Source organism: Ascaphus truei, chromosome 18 (genome assembly GCF_040206685.1).
Source record: "Ascaphus truei isolate aAscTru1 chromosome 18, aAscTru1.hap1, whole genome shotgun sequence".
Lineage (NCBI taxonomy): Eukaryota > Metazoa > Chordata > Amphibia > Anura > Ascaphidae > Ascaphus > Ascaphus truei.
The window spans coordinates 18,452,072-18,473,196 of NC_134500.1; the positions used below are offsets into that span (position 1 = coordinate 18,452,072).

Sequence of the window (21,125 nt, forward strand, 5' to 3'; positions counted from 1 at the left end):
AAATTTTGAGAGCAACATTTCATTTTGTACAAGCAATTACACTACTATGCACTATTAAGGCAAAAACATGTTTTACTTTGCAAGTCAAAACAAGCTATCCTCACCTGCACATCAACTCCGAAAGCTGTTGATATGTATGAGTGTTGCGCTGCAAAACGTATTCAAAGTGTGTTGTGGTTACTGGTGTTACATTGCAAAATATTCTTTACAGTTCTGGCAGTGAGTGAAATTGTAGTTGCATCTGTTATAACTGAGATTAGGACAAAAAAAAAAGTCTGACTATAAAATAATTGAAAGATTAAACAATTAGGAGTTTCATTTGAGCTACCTTTGGGACAAATACTGTGTCACTACAGACATACAAACATTGCCACACACACAAAAAAAAGCCTGCATACATTTTACCGTTACACTTCTGAAGTAGAAAAAGCACATTCATTAATTAACCTTATTTTTAAATAGCTTTAGAAGCACAGTTTTGATATGATAATGATGTATAACAGCTTCCAAAGGTAATTTTGAATTAGAATAAAAAAAAAAAAACTTAATTCTAAAAACAGTTGAAAACAATTGTTGACAAAGAAATGAATGGGATTTTAAAAAGAAGAAGTTTACATCTGAAAAAGAAATACTAAGGTTTACACTACAAGCAAACACCTCTAGAATCCGATGCATTTGAAATATCCCAAAGATATTTGCTTAACCTAACCTTGCTTTGTAAATTGTTGCATTTCTCAGAGTTTTAGTGTTCTATAATATCGCAATAGTCATTTCAATTAAACAATAACAAGCAGAAAGAAAAATCAAGAATATTTACATTTTAACATTACAATGTCAATCTTCTTACCAAAAAAAAAATAACTACAAATCTTAAATATGCAAGCAAACCAATGTCTTTCACTTTCATAAATTATACTAAACACACTCACCTTGTGAAATTTCACTGAGGGCCTATTAGCTAACTCAATAGTGGGGCTTGTGATGGATTGCTTTTTATAGCTACAAATCCTGCTTTCATTTCCAGGTGCAAACTGAATGTGCAAATGGGACGTCCCTAACTTTGGGTGATTATACTTAAGACTGGATGAACAGGAAAGTTTTTGCTGAGGTCCTTCAGATATACTCCTCTGAAAAAGGGAGTTTGATTTGCTTTTGGAGACATTTTTCTTTCCCCGGTCTCGGTTGATACTTATCTGGCATTCCGCAATTTTGTTAGAGGGTGAACATGCAGACGTGCTGCGTAATAGTTGCATGTGACGATACTGGGAACCAGAGTTGAGTTGAGGTCCATCCTCAAGTAACTGGGGTTTGTTCTGGTCTCTATTATTTTCATTACCGGTTGAAAGTGGTCTCTGGTGAGCAACATGTACTGAAATACAAGAAACTCCATCTTTCACAGCGTGGGTCTTATCAGGACCATGTGATGGATGCTTGCCGTCTTGTAGTGACTCATTCAAGTAAAGTGGTTTAATGTCCCTAACTTCCCCAATAGTGCAAGTATTTTTGGACAGACGAACGCCATTGACTGCCGTTGAAAGAAAACCCTTAGATGACGCCTGCTCCTCCTTTGGTGGAAGCTCATTAGAACAAAGCATAAGTTGATATGACGTTTGATAGGCCCCTCTGCTCAATGGAGGGACCAAGCTAGTTGGAGAAGTTGGTGGAGTGTCAGAAGGGCTTCGAGGAAATATAACCAACGAGGAACAACGTCTCAGTGGAAGTTTAGTTTTCTTTCTTGCAGGCAGTTTTACCATATCCACCTCTTTCTCTATCCCGTCTTGGTCAAAAGGAAATGTACTTTTACTCCTAGGTAAAACTTCTCGCACGCTAGTGTTTCTGCAAGAAACATTCTTATTTTCTGCGCTCACACATGATGGATTGCCATAGAGCATGCTACTAAAATAATTACTGTCGCCTATAGAAAGTGTGCAACTACTATTGTCACTTAATACACTGTTGGTACATGAGCCAGCATCACTTGTGGTACTTGTACAGGACCCATAATCACTGCTATTACTACTAAAAGATCCATTGTCAATTCTGCACGAACTGCCATCAGTTGGGGTACTACTAAGGATACTGCTGTCATTGATGACTGGGTGACAGCTACAATTCATGCTCATATTAGAATTACAATTAATTCCATCCTTGTAAGCACTGACGAATGAAATATCTTCTGTAGCCGGCTCTGTGTTACCAGATTGGTGACATCTACTATCCCTGGTCGGCTGTAGAGAAATCTGCAATGACGCGCTCTTTTTGCTTGGTGGTATAACAGCATTACCTTGCTGTAGTTTAACAGTTTCTGGTGAAGATGACTGTTCAAAAGCTGGCCTTGGGGTGAACTTCATCTGTATGACACTCGGTGCAGATAGTCTTTTAAAGCACATGTGAATGTTACTATCCAAGGCATCTCCGGAGCTTTCTGGCAGTGGATCAGTGTTGCTTCTTCTGGTTGCAAAATGAAGTCTTAACCGCCGTGCCATTTGTTCTTTCTGAACATATTATTGATTTAGATACGCAATCCTCTCTCTTTCTGACGGCAGACCAAAAGCAGCAGTAAAACATCTAGAACATTTGTAAAGCACTGCAAGGAAAAGCACAAAACGGCAGCATGTGTCCCAGTCAAATATAGGAAAATGACAAGCCAAAAGGGAAAAGCACTGCACGTCATGAAACAAACACACCATTCCTAAGACCGCGGTTTCTACATCGTCTTGGATTGCTTGTACTCCCAACTGCATTCACTTGCGAAGCACTTGATTTCCAACGACCTTTAAGCTGAGCTCTGCTGCAGCATACTGGCTGAAACACTGCCAACCTTGTTTCAATTATACCTTCTCCAATTTGCATGAATGAGCCCTACCCAAGAACAACAGTCTTCTTGCATTTCAAACTTTACAGTATTTTCTTGCTTTAGCTGTTCTGGCTGAACACATACCCTAGTTGAATCAATATGTCTAAACTTTCCTTTGCAGTGGACAGCCTCTAATATTTTTACCCATGCGTATTGAATTACAGGAAGTTGCAAGGAATGAAGTTCCACATAATTGAGTATCAAAGTCGGTATTGCATTTCCAAAAACTATCCATACTAGGAAACTAGTGAAGGTTGTATTATGCAGGAAACCACCAATACTCAGAACTTTAAAATATACCAACAGAAAAAAAAACCAGACTATATACTTTTAAAATTCTGTGTATTAATGTATTTTATGGATAAACATACAAAACACAAAGAATGGCACATTTATTACTAGTGTCTATTTACTGACACAAATGAGTGCCACCAATGTACAATAGTTACCAAGTATAACAAATTGATTGAGCCCGCGATAGAGTCACAAGATCAATCAGAAGGGTACCTTTTAGGTGCACATCACAATAATAATTATTGATTTTCCATGAATTACATATAGTGAAAACCAAGGTGAAAAAATAATAATCCAAAGTGATAATAAAATATTGTTAAAACTGACACGTAGTGCTTTCTGCTGTTCCCAGCCAACCTGTATTTACACAATAGTGGTTGTGACTTAGCAACACTGTGAGGTAAGATGTTGCAATATGTTAATAACAATTGTATCCTCCTGCTAGATATGATAAAGTTAACTTGTAACTCTCACAGACAGTAAAGTTGAAGTCACTCATACACTTACATTACTAGCACAGTTCCATAGCATATAATGATAGATATTCAGTGTATCACAATAGAGTAATATATAAGCAGGTCGTGTAGCAATAAGGGAAGTATAATGTTAATCAGAGTAATGAGGATGCACATTTGACTCCCACTATTCAAATGTGCATCCTCATTACTCTGATTAACATTATACTTCCATTATTGCTACACGACCTGCTTATATATTACTCTATTGTGATACACTGAATATCTATCATTATATGCTATGGCAGGGGGGCGCAATCTTTTTTCTCTGCGCCCCCCTGACGGCTGTCCCCTCGCTCCCGCGCCCCCCCCAACCCCAACTTACCCGCGCTCCGGCGTAATGACGTCACGTTGCCATAGCAACGTGACGTCACATGACCTCGCAGCGTCATTTTGACGCCGCGTTGCCATGGCGACGCCGGGAGGAAGCCGCCGGAGCCACGGGTAAGTATGGTTTACAGAGGCCCTGCAGCTCCCCCGGCACTTAATTTAAGTGCCTTCGGGAAGCGCGCGGGGCCTCTGTAAACCCCGCGCCCCCCGTCGGCAGTCTCGCGCCCCCCCTGGGGGTCGCGCCCCACAGATTGCGCACCGCTGTGCTATGGAACTGTGCTAGTAATGTAAGTGTATGAGTGACTTCAACTTTACTGTCTGTGAGAGTTATAAGTTAACTTTATCATATCTAGCAGGAGGATACAATTGTTATTAACATATTGCAACATCTTACCTCACAGTGTTGCTAAGTCACAACCACTATTGTGTGCATACAGGTTGGCTGGGAACTGCAGAAAGCACTACGTGTCAGCTTTAACAATATTTTATTATCACTTTGGATTATTATTTTTTCACCTTGGTTTTCACTATATGTAATTCATGGAAAATTAAAAATTATTATTGTGATGTGCACCTAAAATGTACCCTTCTGATTGATCTTGTGACTATCACGGGCTCAATCAATTTGTTATATTTTATGGATAATCTCCATAAATTAAACAGATTAAACTAAAACATTAATTAGCTGAGCATATATGCAGTAAAAATACGTTCAATGGAAATTTTGAAAATGTTCTTATTTTGATACATATACATATAATACACACACACACACACACATGCACGCGCACACAACTTTCATCATATGTTATTTTCCAAAGTGCAACATAAATCTTTAACATTTGAAAACAATGTTTTGCTTTTTGTTTTAAAGGACTTATAAAGATTACCAAATAATACTAAATATATTAAATAATAAAGTCAAATGTGATCTTATAAGATCACTCATCTGTAATCCTGTGGTGCTTTTTCACAGAGAAATACCGATTCATTCAAAATGTAGTACTTTTTCAAGTCAACGCATTGGACATACCAACAATGTTGGTGGAAAATGACAAATCATAAAAATGTACATACAATAAATCAGAAGAAAATGTAGAAAGTAGTAAATAGAAAACCTCGTTTCAGTTCTGTTCATTCGATGGTGACACCTAGTGGTTCTTTTAAAAAATAACTTTAATAACTTTGAAGTATGTTGGACCCAAGAATCTGAATTTAAAGCAATACAATTTGAAAATTGTCATACAGTGAAGGATCTTATACAAATATTTATACATGTTGCATACACATTTTATTTTGTCTTTTTGGTTTCCACACTTGGAGGTTTAGTGCTGTTTTGTTGGTTGTATGAACGATATGTACAGGCGGTCCCTGCTATCCGTCGTTTCACTTTACGACGGACGACATATCCGAAGCACCACAGTGCAATCCTCTGGGGCTGTTTTCAGATGGCTCCATGCCTTATCCGACACTTGCCACCGCTGATTGAAATGGGACTCGCTTTTCAACACTTTCACTATCCAACGTTACTTTTCAGAATGGATTCCGTTGCATAGTCAAGGACCGCCTGTACATGTACAATTGACCAAATGTAATATGCAGTAGACGCAACATAAAATGATTAAAACCAAATGTATATAGCGTAATTTATGCATATAGCGTAATTTATGCATATAGCGTAATTTATGCATATAGCTTAATTTATGCATATAGCCTTAATTTATGCATATAGCCTTAATTTATGTATATAGCGCTTCACAGCAGTGATACACATGAATAATAATATAACACATAATGGGAATAAGCGCTTGAGACAAAAAAGCAACATTAGGAAAAGGAGTCCCTGTCCAGAGAGCATATATAAATGTATTTGTAATTTAGGGCATATTAAACATTCCAAATATAGTATACAAAGGGTAAATCTAAAAGTTAACTGAATTTTCACACATGGCGAACTACATTTTACGATATTGCGGTACACACTAAATTGAGAATAATGCTGCAGTGAAATATTGGTGCACTTTCCAAGCGCACTGAAGAATTATTATTTTTTTTGACAAATTCTTTAAACTGAATATTTTTATACTTGAAAAGCAGTAAAGGGCACCGACCAATGAGCAATTAGTGCACATGCTATTTATGGTTAGAAAAGGGTCAACAAAAATAGCTAAAAGAAATGTAAAAACATTTTAACATGGTTACAAGGATACAGGACCAAATCTAAGATTCATTATAAACCATTTTCCAGGGAAGAGAAAAAAAGAACAAATGATTTTAAAACAAATTGGGCAAATGAGGAAAACAACCAACGTGCAGATATTGTCTGCTGCCTTGATTTATATTGTTTTCTCATTGATTGCTTAAATAAAAGGTAAAAGCGAGACAATCACAATATTGTCAAAAGATTTATAGCTTCAAAGATTACACGCCGGGATAATTATCATGTCTGTCTAACAAATTGTATTTAAGCCTGCCAAGAATCTATTTAATTTCAGGTTCGATAAGTCGCACTCCCAGCAAGTAAAATGGACTTGCGCCTTGAGCAAAAGCAATAAACCTAAAAAGACATGCACTTCATTTCAAACCTTAGCCTTGCAGGATCTATTTAAAAGGACAGTTCAACTTAGGTTATTTACTAAATGTTTAGTAAGCGAACAATGTCATTTTCCATCCAACATGGTCACTGATCTTTAAAAGTTTTTTTTTCTTCCAGTAAGCATCCTGAATATCCTGTATTGTGGACTATTACTAAAAATAACAGCAATATATATTTTTCTTACATGAGCGTATATATGCACGCACAATCAGTCCCTGTACAATCTACTCACTTTGCCTGAGGCACAGAGAGATTGAGTGATTTGCCCAAGGTCATGAGGAGACAGAACACGGATTCAAACCAGGTCAAATAGCTTCAAAGGCAGCAACGTCATCCTGAGTTACTGCTTCAATCTTCAGACTGTTGCATGGTTTAGCCAAAGCGCTGAACGCCACGACACAAACACCATTCCCGAGACCGCAGTTTCTACGTCGTCTTGGATTGCTTGTACTCCAATTGCAAACACTAGTGTGCACGGGTTACTAGATGTATACCGTTTCCTTACTTGGTGTAATCAAACATGACTAAATCCCTTATAAAAAGACATACCACATGCAGAGATATGGGCACCTGACAAGTTTAATAACCCAAAGTCATTTCTTTTGTCTATCTATGAAATTCCAAATGTTACTGAGAAAAAGAATATGTCGTTCCAACAACGCAAACCATCTCTAAAATATAAGGCAGGGGCGGAATGGGACATTTGGTCGCAGCGACCAAACGGCCACCGCGCTTTGCGGGCAACTCACCCCGCCGCCAATCTGCCGCTGGAATCCCCGCCGCCAGCCGTTTCTAAAATAAGTTTTATTACTATTCAGGGGAGGGGGATAATTTAAGGGGGTTTAGCACTAGGGTAGGGAGTTGATTTAAGGGGTTTTAGGGTAAAGCACTTTCCTTAGAGGCGAAAGCTTCCGGCGGAGAGGCGAGTCGTGACGAAGCACCGGCGGCCATTTGGTTGCCTTGACCGAGGCAGGGGTGGCCAACTCAGAATGACTGAGCCACCTGCACTGAAGCAGGGATGTCCTTAAAACCTGACATGTAGGTGGCCCTTGAGGACTGGAGTTGTCCACCCCTGACATGGAGGCATATATGAACAATATAGTAAAGCGATGGAAGTAGATTAACCATAAAGGGAAGTGATCCTATGTTCCATTAAGAAATATTACCATTTCTGAGGACTACATTTACTTAACTTCTTCTGACCCAGAAACACCATTAACAAAAATAAGATTAATTAAAGTGATCAGGTGGTGTCTTCACAGGTCACCGAAAAAGTATACAGTGCCAAAAAATGCCACAATTGTCACATCTCTGATTAAAATCATAGTTCAGGACTAAAAAGGAAACACATGGCTATATTGAAGATAATTCATCTAATGCCGACATTATTTTTGTTTTAGATTTTGTTCCTCGCGTTCCCACACTTACAGAAAATATACCAAAACAGCCAAACTACACAATAAAAACAAGTCATCTGGAAGTGAGAACACCACTTCAATGACTTTTAATGTTGCTGAAAAACAGCTTCTCGCAAAGAGGTTTCTTTGCCAAGGGTTCGCCAGCGCATTTCACACTTCAGAGGCGCTTTAATCATGATCCAAGTACACAACGAAGCCCTTAAAGACATATCCTTTGCGTGTCTTTTAGTCATCCAACCATCAAAGTAAGAATTAAAAGTGTATGCAACACTACTTGTATAGATTTGCAATAACCAGAGGAGATTCAGAATAATTTGGAGATTAATAAGATTAGAAGTAGTATTGACATTATGCAAGACCCCATATAGCAACACACCAAATGCATGCATTAAACAGCATTTAATTAACACATTTGTGTGCCTACTGCTAGAATGTGCCAGGATAGTTGGTATGCAATTGGTAGTAGTATCCATCTGAATAGTTGAGACCACCAAGCATTAAACTGCCCACTTCCTCAAGATCGCTCTCTCCACAAATAGGACCCCTGCAGCAATGTAGCCAATACACAGGTTATTTTAAATACATATGATGAGTGCAAGTTCAGAGAATGAAAGACGTATGGATGGAAAAAGTTAAAAATAAAAATAAAAAAAATCAAAAGCAAGAACAGTCAATCCATAGCACTCCTTGTGTCAAGATAACCACCAGCTGAGCAGCCAGAATCCCCTGGTTACGGGATAGATTTCATAGTTGGCATCTGTGTATTGGAAGTCAACCATGGCCGTTGTGTAGCCACAGCTGCTGACATTGCTATTCAGAATGGCCAGATTTCTAAATTAAGCACATCACTCGGAGTGGTCAGGTGATTGAAAGAAAAAAAAAAAAAGGGATGTTTCTTGAAGATTTCCAGCTCTCCACGAAAACAAATCCACTATCTTTATATTGCTTAAGTATTTGTATTTCAAGGCAAAACAACAAAAGCCGTGCATGTGTTCAAAATGACAGATGCAAAGAATACGAAAGAACATGATTTTTTTTAATGTATTTAGAGGGTTTAATAATCTTAAACAGGTTTGCAATAGAATCTGAAGGTAATGGTATTAACCTGGGAACGGTCAACTAGATTAAGGGTTAACCCCAATACTCCTCCCCCACCCCCACCCCCCCACCCCCACATACTTGGATAAGTTAACAATATTACTTCCTGGTTTTCAAACCAATGCTGTGACAGCTTCCTCTTGGCCAGAGATTTGTCAACTATTTTGTTTCCACCGAGGGAGATTTAGAACGAGTACCATCACCGCTAAATATCTCAGAAACAAGTGAATCCCTGGAGCTAAAAATAATGGCGTTTGGCTCGAGGGTACCACTTCGTTCCTAATTCTGTCACCCAGTGTAAGCTGCTCCTTTAGGTCTAAAAATCGCACTATTTTCCGTGTCCTTTGAAATGACTTAAAACAATCTTCACGTACCCGTCAGTAACCCTTCGAAACAAACTATGTAAGGAGAAATGAACGTGGTGAGCACATGCAGTCTCTTCTGATGTAGCAAATGGAAAACTAGTGGTCCCAACAAGCTGTCAGCCGTAAGATCAGTTAGCATAAATCAGGGGTGGGCAACTCCGGTCCTCAAGGGTCACCAACAGGTCAGGTTTTGAGGATATCCCTGCTTCAAAGCAGGTGGCTCAATCAACGACTAAGCCACCTGTGCTGGAGCAGGGATATCCTTAAAACCGGACCTGTTGGTGACCCTTGAGGACCGGAGTTGCCCACCCCTGGCATAAATGAATATGGAATTCTATTACCGCTCTTCATTCCTCACAATGTACCTGACACACAATTGGTTTACAAAACTAAAAAATATATATATTTGTCACCGACGCCACAGCAATATTGCCCAGTATAGCTACACATATACACATTCAATCCCATTACGTGATTCTTACAGGTGTGAAATTTTGATATGAAAATTGCCGTTGGAATGCTTTTTGATTTTCATCAACAGACTTCTAAAAGCAAAATTCAGAGCAGGTTTTACAGTAGTTGAATAATTAAAATGTGATCCATTGTAAACTTTTAAATGTATATAAAATAAATTTATAAGCAGGCAGTCAAAATTCCATCTTTTTTTAATGTCTTTTTTAAGGTTTATATACGGCACAACAAAACTTACCAGGCGGTTTTCATCAAACACTTCAAAGAGAAGTCTGTGCTTCTGTGGAAAAACCTGGGACAGAAAATGAAAAAGAATATTTTTATATTGAACTTTGCTGCCAACATTTGCAATTTCAACATTAATTTTGCTGCATCTCAGTAGAGCAATAATATCACCTAGAAGCTTTGGCAGAATGAATGGTGCCGGTTTCTCGAGTCAAGTACTGTGGCCGTGTCCCCTCCTAAGGTTTTATTATGATAAATATTTATTCCTCACAAAATCCTAATATGAATTAATACTCTTCTGAAAGCAAACGTTTGCGTGCAGAATGTTCTATTAAAGTCGACTGCATCGTAAAAAAAAAAAATCATTCCATGCATACTGTATTTTACCAGTACAGGTGCCCATAACACATTTTTATGGCATATTTTAGTTTCTTAATTTAACTGATCTAACCTTCATTCTACATATTCAGTAATGACTAATGCGCCACATATATGGGAGGTTGAAATCAGAACATTTGTTGAAGCAATGTGAAGAGAGGCTCGCAACCACAGCACCTGAAAGATCATCAGGAAGGCGTTCATCCAGCAGTGGCTAGACCAGGGCTGATGAAAATGAATTCATATATATAGTAAGCGAAGTATATGATGGAATATGAAACTGCTGAAACGAACCAGTGTTTATAAAGCATATAAAGGTCTACTATCGTGTTTCTCTGACTAGTTCATGATCAAGAAAGCTGCTATTGTCCATGCTATCTTATTCCAAGAAGCAAAAAGTTATCTGCAATAGCTTCATGACCAAGACGACCACTAAATTCGGGAAGGCACCCTGTTCAAGATGTTCAAAGAAAAAATTCCTGGCAGCAGATTGCTGCTTACAGATGTATAAGATATTCATGTAAAATAGGTGACCTAGTTAAAACAGCAATCCCACTGAAACTTATACATCTATATATCTCAACAGGACTGGAACCGGTTCCACAGACTTGAACCATATTTCCAGCTCCGGGGATCCCGAGTTCCCCAGATACTAAGCAGTGAAGTTACCGGCATTACATCTGTTGCAAGAATAACTATCACCAGTGGCGCGGCCGATCTCGCTGCTGCAGGGGGTCCATGCTTCCAGATCGGACTCCCCGCAGTGTTAATCCATCGGAGCCACGATCGTTGCAGGACCGTGAGCCGCCTCATCAAGAAAAACAAGTCTTGGTTCATCTGTACCTCCAGGAAATTTAAATGGTAGCCCAATAGCTTCCTATTGGCAGGTGGAACCTGCAAGATTTGAACAGCCATTTTGTTTCCCCTCTGGTAGGGTCAGAGACTGATAACTTCGCTGCTTAGTATTTTGGGAACAGGGGGGTCCCCGGAGATGAAAATAATGTGGTTAAGCTCCAGAGGACCTCTTGCTTCAGTAATGTTAAGGTTTGAATATGTTGCAAAATTTACTAAATCTATTTTTTGTTACTTACTCTAAACAATAATTCCTCATTCCATTTAGGATTCAAACTCTGAAAAGAAAATAATGGAGTATTAGGCAAACAACAAGCAGTAAAATATACAATTAGAAAAAAAACGTGATCACTTAGGCTGGGGCCATGGTATTGCAGACCGTGCGCTGAGCGAGCAGACTGCCTTAAGGCAGTATTCGCGTCCATGCGGCACGCGGAAGCGGGCACGCCTTGCGCAAGAAATCAGTTCAAACTGATTTCTTGGCGCGACAGACCAGTCACGTGAGCGGTTCGCCCACTGAGTGCGAACCAGCTCCGTGACGTCACTGGCACGCCCCTAAACACGCCCATGGACGAAAAATGCACCCGCTTCAAACGGGTGACGTCACGGCCGTGCACTCCTCCACTCGGCGAAGGCACCATGTCCCCGGCTTACAATTGCTGCATGCTTTCATCTCTCTGTGCTATTACAATGCAAGAAAGTTTCAATTGGCTAATAAAGATATTTGAGTGGTTTTTATATAAGTCGCCCCCTCAGCTGCAAAACCAGTGCAAAGAATTGCTCCCGATTTCTCCATGCTTTATAATAGATTCCCTTTCTTTGATAAAATATGGTGCTGCCTTTTGCACTGGTTTTGCAGCTGGGAATATTAACGGTTAACATATATAATGTTAAGTGCACAGAAAATTGGTTCTAAACCCTGTTCACAGGGAATTCTCTATTTAGACTAGATCTAAAAAATAAAATGCATTACCAAAACATGTCTGAATGCATATGGCTTAAATATGAATAGAATACAGGATTCCCCAACCTTAAAAACCTGCTCTAGCTGGGACTCGCCAGGAATGGTGTTGCCATTGGTACAAAATAGACATCAAAACGGACGTTAGAAACGTGTACCAGCAAAGTGAGTAACATGAACCTCAAGACAACAGTTTTAAGGGATGGCACCACAACACAAGTACGTAAAACTAGCAGCGCTATACAAGAACATGCTATTATTTATATTTTTATATAGTGTTGCAAAAAACCCAATAGGCTGAGCAAAATATTTCCATTAGCATCCAACGCATGCACATTTCACAAAACAAAAATTGTACAGTGAGATAAACAGACTTCCTGTTTGTTCCCCTCTAGCTAGCCACACCCAGGGTTTCGCTTGTATTAACACATGAAATCTATAACTAATTTCCAACCTTGCACTGATGACCCATGCATGTCATTACCCAGAATTCCTGGCTGCAGTGCAAGCGCTGTTGGCCAAGCAATAATGGGGAAAGACAGGATTGCAGACCTGTTCGACACATGGAAATGTACCACCAGTGCTAATTTTACTCGCTGTACGCACACTGTACGGTAGAGGGTTCTGTCACTTCTTTTAAACCATAACGTATTTAATGTCTTAGAACTCATTTCCCAAATTCTTTAAACCTTTTAATAAGCAGCTTCATAAGCACTCTGACCATTTTTGTCTGATACAGAGCCCTCTGATATAATATTTTTAAACAATGTACAATAAAACTGACCGCCATCCCCCCATCATTGATCACAGCATCTATCAGAGAGTTATATCTGTGTTTACACTGCACAAAAACACACACACACACAAAAAAAGGCAGAACAATTATAAATCGTATAGTTTTCAATTACAATAACCTAATAGCAATATAACCAGATATGTCTATGGGGAAGTACTGTTGAATAAAATTTGTATTTGTAGTTTTATGTATTAATAATAATAATAATAATAAATCTTGAAACACTTAGAGCAGACTGATCATCATCTACACAGTTGCTATTTGTATGGAAACCCAGATAAATTGAAAATACGTAAGAAACGTGCAAAATTACCTTTTTGACCGTTTTTGTTTGTACACTCGTCAAAATTCCATTTGCTGGGTCATATACTGTCAGTTTTACATACGGATCACTGTAAACAAAGGGAGGAAAAAAAAGAAAGTTAGTGTTTACAAAAATGTAATATTCTATGGGTTTAGCTTTAGCAAACATTCCAGGCATGTTAGGGTGTGGCGAGTATGTAAACCAGGGGTAGTCAACTCCAGACATCAAGGGCCACCAACAGGTCAGGTTTTCAGTATATCCCTGCTTCAGCACAGGTGGCTCAATCAATGGCTCAGCCGTTGACCTTAAAACCTGACCTGTTGGTGGCCTATGAGGACTGGAGTTACCCACCCCTGATGTAAGCGCATGTTATCACAGTTGCATTATGCATGCTTTTTACCATGACCACCATTAGGCTTACTGATTTCATATATGTAAATATCCCTGTGTGAATTTTCCACATCTCAAAAGATTAAAGCCAATAGTTTGCAAATATTCCTGCTTGACTTTTACGAAGATAGCAAAACGTCAACGGAATGTACTAATAATGTCCAAGTCTGCCAACTTCAGAAACTATAAAACAAAACATTTACCAAAACTTTTGCAACAATACTTACAATGGTAAAATAATACCAAAAAAAAAAAAAAAAAAATTTTTTCTTTTAATCAAAAGCTTTTAAGTTTCTAAAATGATGTGGGGGCAGGAGGAATCAGAAGCTTGAATGAACATGTTAGGAAACAAACATAGAACTAAAAGGAAAAAGGGAAGAAAATAAAAAAGGATAATGCTGGTAGGAGAAATAGCTGGCGTATAATACAAAATATATGTTCAAAGGGCAGTGTGAAAATACAAGAAGCCAAGAACCAAACGATGCATAGTCTTTCACCAAACTAACAATAGAAAGAGGGAAGAGGGAGAGAGCACCGCATAATATTGGGCAGGTAAAGATGTGTCAGGTGCAAGTAATACGGAGTTGGTCAAGTTTGGCTTTGAGCCAACAATCCAGGTATCAGTACTGCGAGTTCAACAAAATATAGCAAACCAATTTATCAAACGACATAACATTTTATTTATTTTATCACCCAAAAAGTGTTTTTTTATTTTTTGTAATTCGTATTATGCTTGGTAACTTTTAAAACTGTGCTACCAGACATTTTTTGTTGAGTCATTTGAGATGCTAAGCAATAGATTCATACAGTATGGAACTATGAGGGAGTCTCCAAGCACATATGCGGAGTATCGCGCATTAAGTCATTCAAGCCAATGGCAGTTAACATTGGATCACAGTGTGATACTCTGCAGTGTATGAGAGCTACCTGTGCTGCTGCTGCTGCTGCTTGGGTGACAACAGTTGAGAATTATTCCAAAGATGTGATTGAACAGAAAAGAAGGATTCTCCCTAACTTTATATGTGATACCTGGTAAGCATAAGACTGCTCAAACCTGCACTGCTGTCAGATTACAGTATGTTTTATTTATACATTTCTGCATACTTTTGATTTTAGAACAATGGGATTAGTATATACCACAAGTTAATATTACTAATCTAAACACCCAAGGGTGGATTGAAAAACGAGTCTGTGACATGCCTTCTTAAGGGCTTAGATTAGGTAATGTGAACAGGGATGAGGAGATTGTGTAATAAAAATCAGGAATTTACTAGAGGTTAAGGCTGCGCTTATAGGGCCGGCGACATCGCGTAAAAAAAATGCATCGTCGCAGGCGCTTATAATGGACGCGACGGAGCGACAGCGCTACCAAAATTCTGGTAGTCAGTGGAATTAGATTTTTGGAGAGACGATCTCCACATGTGCCTGGCTATAAGAAATACAACTTTCGCAATGGCGACTGGTGACGTCATCGGTTGCGTCGCCAGCGACGTCTGTATAAGCGCAGCCTACGGGATGTAATATAGTTTGTGCACTACAGTGTCAATGATAATTGACTGTGGGAGGCTGACATTGATACAGTCAAGACGCGCGCGTACGGCCGTGAGCGGTGGCGCGCAGATCAGAGCAAATACAAGAAATTTGTACTTTCATGTTGCCACTGCGTCACGTGATGCCGCGAGCCAATCAGAGCGCGGCCTAACGCTGTGACATCCGAGCCACCCCCCTGGCCGCGCGTGTCACCGCTGGAAACATACAAACGAAACGTGCACGCCACATGCATGCACAGCGCTGTGCGCGCACACTATAATACAGACCTAAGGGCTGTAATGCCGTGCACTCGTCAATTATAAGTGAATGTGTTAGCCAGCTATTTGTATACATGGGACGCGCGCACGACCGTGAGCGGTGGCGCGGCAGACCAGAGAAAATACAAGAAAATTGTATTTTCACTCTGCTGCCACACCGCGAGCCAATCACAGCGCGGCCTAACGCTGTGACAGTCACGCCCCCAGCCGCGCGCATCACCACATACTGTACAACATGTTTCTTATTTTAAAAATATTATGTAATAAATTATTAACTCACAATCTATACACACACACACACACTTCACAGCAGCACGGACCCGTACACACAAAAAGTGTGCGGCACGCGCGCGCCCACTATATTACGGGCCTAAGAGCAAAGCCATGCTGCATCAGGCTACAAGCACTTCTGAGTTAGGCTTCAAAAATGTAAGCAATTTTATATAACAAACATGAGCAGAGTGTTTTTGAACGGGGACGCTTAGATGAAAACTGGTAAGGAATGTTATTAACAATGGATACTTACAAAGTTATAATACGATTACATAGGAAGAGTACATTACATACTTTGCACGTTCTTAGGCCTGGGACCCGGTGCGCCCGGCGGCGCGGGCGGCCACACGCGAGTTCCCCACCAGCAGGGGAATCCTCCCGAGCCGTTCCCGGTCCCCCCTGGCTGCACAGCTCACTACACACTGTGACGCGTCAGCCGCTACGGGATACAAGAGAATGGTGATCCCTAGCGTTGACGCGTCACGTGGTGTGGCTGTGAGCCAATGAGGAGGGGAGGCTTCGGGAGGAGGAGAGGCTTCGGGGAGCAGGGAGGAGTGTGGGGGGAAAGCAGGGAAAGCAGCGTGAGTGCCTGTCTGTGTGTGTGTGTGTGTGTGTGTGCCTGCCTCTGTCTGTGTGTGTGTCTGTGTGCCTGAGTGTGTGTGTGTGTCTGCGTGTGTGTATAAGTGCCAGCCCGAGCCCGTGGAGGGAGGGATGGGGGGGGGGGGGGAAGAGTAGCGGGTCCCTCCGCTCAAGCCACGCCCCCCCTCCCGCTCAAACCTCCCACTCCCGCCCACCTCCCGCTCCCTACAGACTGCATATCGCGGTCTGTGTCTGTCAGCGCCCCGCCTGTCTGCAGTGCGTGTACGCTGACGGAGGGAGCGGGGCCTTAGCCTTAGGCCAGGCTCCCTGCTTGCTCGCTGAGGCGCGCTGAGGCTCAGGGAAAGCGGGAGCTTTCCCTGGCCTTGCGGTTGCTTACCGCACGCGCTGTCAGCGGGCCGTCAGGGGGCGGGCGCGTCACTGGCCGGGTGCGGGCCAGTGACGTCACGGAGCTGGTTCGCCCTCATTGGGTGAACCGCTCACGTGACCGGCCTGTCGCGCCAGCAAGCGGGGGAATTTTAAATTCCCCTAAGACCTGCGCTTCCGCAAGCGCGCGGAAGCGCAGGTGAGCCCCTACTAAAGCCGCTCTAATTGCGGCTGTAGGGGCTCAGTGGCAAGCATCAGCAAGCGAGAGCACGCTTAAGCAAGCAAGCACTAACCATGGCCTGGGCCTTACATTACACAAGTATGGTAAGTGTAAAATGCCCTTATTCCCTCACCTGCGATCTCAAAGTCTTCTAACATGGTACAGTACTTAGAAAAGGGGTGCCAACTCCAGTCCACAAGGACCACTAACAGGTCAGGTTATAAGGATAGCCCCACTTCAGCACAGGTAGCTCAGTCAACAATAGCCACTGATTGAGCCACCTGTGCTGAAGCAAGGATATCCTTCAAGGCAGACCTATTGCTGGCCCTTGAGGACTGGCCACCCCAGATTTAGCTCTCCGGGGCAGGGATTTCCTTTTCCATTGCATGACTGCTTGTTGCACTTACAAAAGAGATACTACAGTACATGGAATTCTAATACGGGTACACTGTGGGCACTATATAAAGATATACATACATCACACCTTCTGACCGCATGCTGCTTGAAGCAGGACCTGCCTTGCCCACGGTCCTAGTGTATATTGCAATAGATTCATGTTGTAACACATACATAATACTTCCTGCATAGTTTACGGTTATTGTCCGTCAGAAAATATGCCGAAATCTTGCAAATAAATGTTGATGATGAGAATACAGAGGAAGAGTAGGTATTCTTCCAGAAACTGCTTAACAAATCTGAATACTTATATTAAAATGTGTGAAATGGAGATGAAAAAATATCAATACGCTTTGTACTGGGTCATTGAAAGCACAACTACAAATAGACACACAAAACCATTAGGATCATATGACAAATAATGTAGATAGAAAACAACTGAACAAGGTCCAGATGGGCCAGTGATCAAGAAAAAGTCCCCTACTTAAACCACTTCTCTACATTGAGTGCTTTTAAGTTATATAGATTGGTAATGAGTAGTGAATTTGAATTGGTAGTAATATTCCTTGACAAAGCGCCTCAGTGAAACGGCCGCCGGGACGTGTGCCTGCTTCCAGAGGCACTTCATTGCTGCTCCGGCAACTAAGACTACCACTTCACGGACACGCTTGCGAGATTCACTGATAGACTATCTCATCAGATGGATCGAGGTACTGGGCAGATACATCCAGGTACATTACGCTGGTTTCTGGGATTATTACTGCTTTATATAGTTTGTCCAGTAGACCTCCTTATGGTTAAATAAAAAATGGGGGACTAATGCTCCTGGCAGCTGCTATCATGTGGGGACACCCTGTTAACAGAGATTGTGCACTGTACAGCAGCTTCACAGGATCCTTTCTGTATACCAGGAGCCCCATCAACCACCAATGTCTACTTAATATTGACCGGGACAGCGCTAGATAAACTGTTGGGATATACTACAGCTTCCATACAGGTCTATTTAATCATATGAGAGAGACACAGAGAGCGAGACACAGAGAGCGAGACACAGAGAGCGAGACACAGAGAGCGAGACACAGAGAGCGAGACACAGAGAGCGAGACACAGAGAGCGAGACACAGAGAGCGAGACACAGAGAGCGAGACACAGAGAGCGAGACACAGAGAGCGAGACACAGAGAGCGAGACACAGAGAGCGAGACACCGAGAGCGAGACACCGAGAGCGAGACACCGAGAGCGAGACACCGAGAGCGAGACACCGAGAGCGAGACACCGAGAGCGAGACACCGAGAGCGAGACACCGAGAGCGAGACACCGAGAGCGAGACACCGAGAGCGAGACACCGAGAGCGAGACACCGAGAGCGAGACACCGAGAGCGAGACACCGAGAGCGAGACACCGAGAGCGAGACACCGAGAGCGAGACACCGAGAGCGAGACACCGAGAGCGAGACACCGAGAGCGAGACACCGAGAGCGAGACACCGAGAGCGAGACACCGAGAGCGAGACACCGAGAGCGAGACACCGAGAGCGAGACACCGAGAGCGAGACACCGAGAGCGAGACACCGAGAGCGAGACACCGAGAGCGAGACACCGAGAGCGAGACACCGAGAGCGAGACACCGAGAGCGAGACACCGAGAGCGAGACACCGAGAGCGAGACACCGAGAGCGAGACACCGAGAGCGAGACACCGAGAGCGAGACACCGAGAGCGAGACACCGAGAGCGAGACACCGAGAGCGAGACACCGAGAGCGAGACACCGAGAGCGAGACACCGAGAGCGAGACACCGAGAGCGAGACACCGAGAGCGAGACACCGAGAGCGAGACACCGAGAGCGAGACACCGAGAGCGAGACACCGAGAGCGAGACACCGAGAGCGAGACACCGAGAGCGAGACACCGAGAGCGAGACACCGAGAGCGAGACACCGAGAGCGAGACACCGAGAGCGAGACACAGAGAGCGAGACACCGAGAGCGAGACACAGAGAGCGAGACACAGAGAGCGAGACACAGAGAGCGAGACACAGAGAGCGAGACACAGAGAGCGAGACACAGAGAGCGAGACACAGAGAGCGAGACACAGAGAGCGAGACACAGAGAGCGAGACACAGAGAGCGAGACACAGAGAGAGCGAGACACAGAGAGAGCGAGACACAGAGAGAGCGAGACACAGAGAGCGAGACACAGAGAGCGAGACACAGAGAGCGAGACACAGCCTACATTGTTCCCATTTACAGATCAGTTTTAAACAGCATTATAATTACTGCAGATGTTTTTATTTCTATTTTCAATCCAGCTTGTACCTTGACTTACAGTATCTACCCTGGTCCATAGTAACCGTTATTACTACGGTTTGTGTTGATTTGGTCTGAGAGAACCGTTCTTACCATGATACTCGCAGGAGTGGGTTTCTCAAACTCCACGTATATCTGTAATGGTTATTACCACGGTATATGCATATCAGAACCGTTCCTATCACGGTATATGAAATATTAATATAGTCCGTATTATAGCGTGGTCGTGGGAGGAGGGAGTTGGTTTAGAAACCCCCTTCCTTCTAGTAGGCTCACTTCAATTCATCTGGCTTATCTAAGCCTTCCTTTTTTTAAATTATCCTTACTTACAGGTCACGATATTTATATAGACCTGCTGTGGTGGGTACTCTCCAAGTACCCTCATATTGCCATATCTGGAGCAGCACTGTTACCTGAGGGGCATGTTTTTTTTAAATCCCCATATTTTATATTTTGATACTAATAAAAGTTTGTTTTTTTTAAACATTTCATATTACTACCAATTAAAATTCACTACTGATCTATATATCTTAAACCATTTCTCTACATTAAGTGATATTGAGTGCTTTTAAGTAGGGGACTTTTTCTGGATCACTGGCCCATATGGACCTTATTATTCAGTTGTTTTGTATCTATATGTTCTATTCCCCTAGTGCACCGTTCACTTCCACCATTTTTGTATACAATTAGACCTATCAGGAGTGCAGGTATCCTATTTTTCTTTCTATTAAGTAATAATGCCCCAGAGACCATTCAAACCATGAACATATACAGCTTATCTACGGACTGAACATTGATATCAGAAGAATTTTTAACAAAAATCAACTCTTACCTTGCACCTAAAATATCCTTCTTTGCCAGTCCAATCCCAGCTATGACCTTCACACGAAGAATGCGCGAATTTTCCTGTAAATGTAAAATTTGGAATAATGTATGAAAACACAACATTGTACGCACACATCACAAGGATAACACTAACGGCTGTGTCAATAAAATCATATTTCAAACTATTATATTTGAAAGAGTAGTGTATATCATCTTGTAATGATTACTTGCGCTGCAAGAACAAACACACATTCATTTCAAGAAATTAGAGCAACGCAAGAAAAGAAACCATTATTTCCCCAACCCACCTTGTAAATTGCGACAGTCAATTAATGTGATAATTCAAAAGTTCAAAACACTGACCACAATGGAGTTTTGCTGCAACATATTGAACAGTGACTAAAGTAGCTAAGAGATAATGTTGCTTCCTTTAAAACGGGTGAACCTAGTTCAAATCCCAGTGACCTCTCTCCCGCGTGCCCTTGGGCA

At 41.8% G+C, this 21,125-nt stretch overlaps 1 protein-coding gene across 4 annotated transcripts in view; it reads right to left on the reverse strand.

The window, feature by feature from the left end:
* Nucleotides 1–21,125, reverse strand: part of NEDD4 (NEDD4 E3 ubiquitin protein ligase) — a 97,054-nt gene that overhangs the window by 65,151 nt on the left and 10,778 nt on the right. For 2 of the 4 annotated variants that reach the window (XM_075575756.1, XM_075575755.1), the window contains exons 2-5: nt 20,644–20,717; nt 13,470–13,548; nt 11,639–11,677; nt 10,183–10,236 (exon numbers count right to left, since the gene is read on the reverse strand). In XM_075575756.1, coding sequence (XP_075431871.1) covers nt 10,183–10,236; nt 11,639–11,677; nt 13,470–13,548; nt 20,644–20,717 — 246 coding nt within the window. Of the gene's footprint in view, nt 1–929; nt 2,942–10,182; nt 10,237–11,638; nt 11,678–13,469; nt 13,549–20,643; nt 20,718–21,125 lie in introns of those variants that run through there. The other 2 variants (XM_075575753.1, XM_075575754.1) reach the window with 2 other exon arrangements.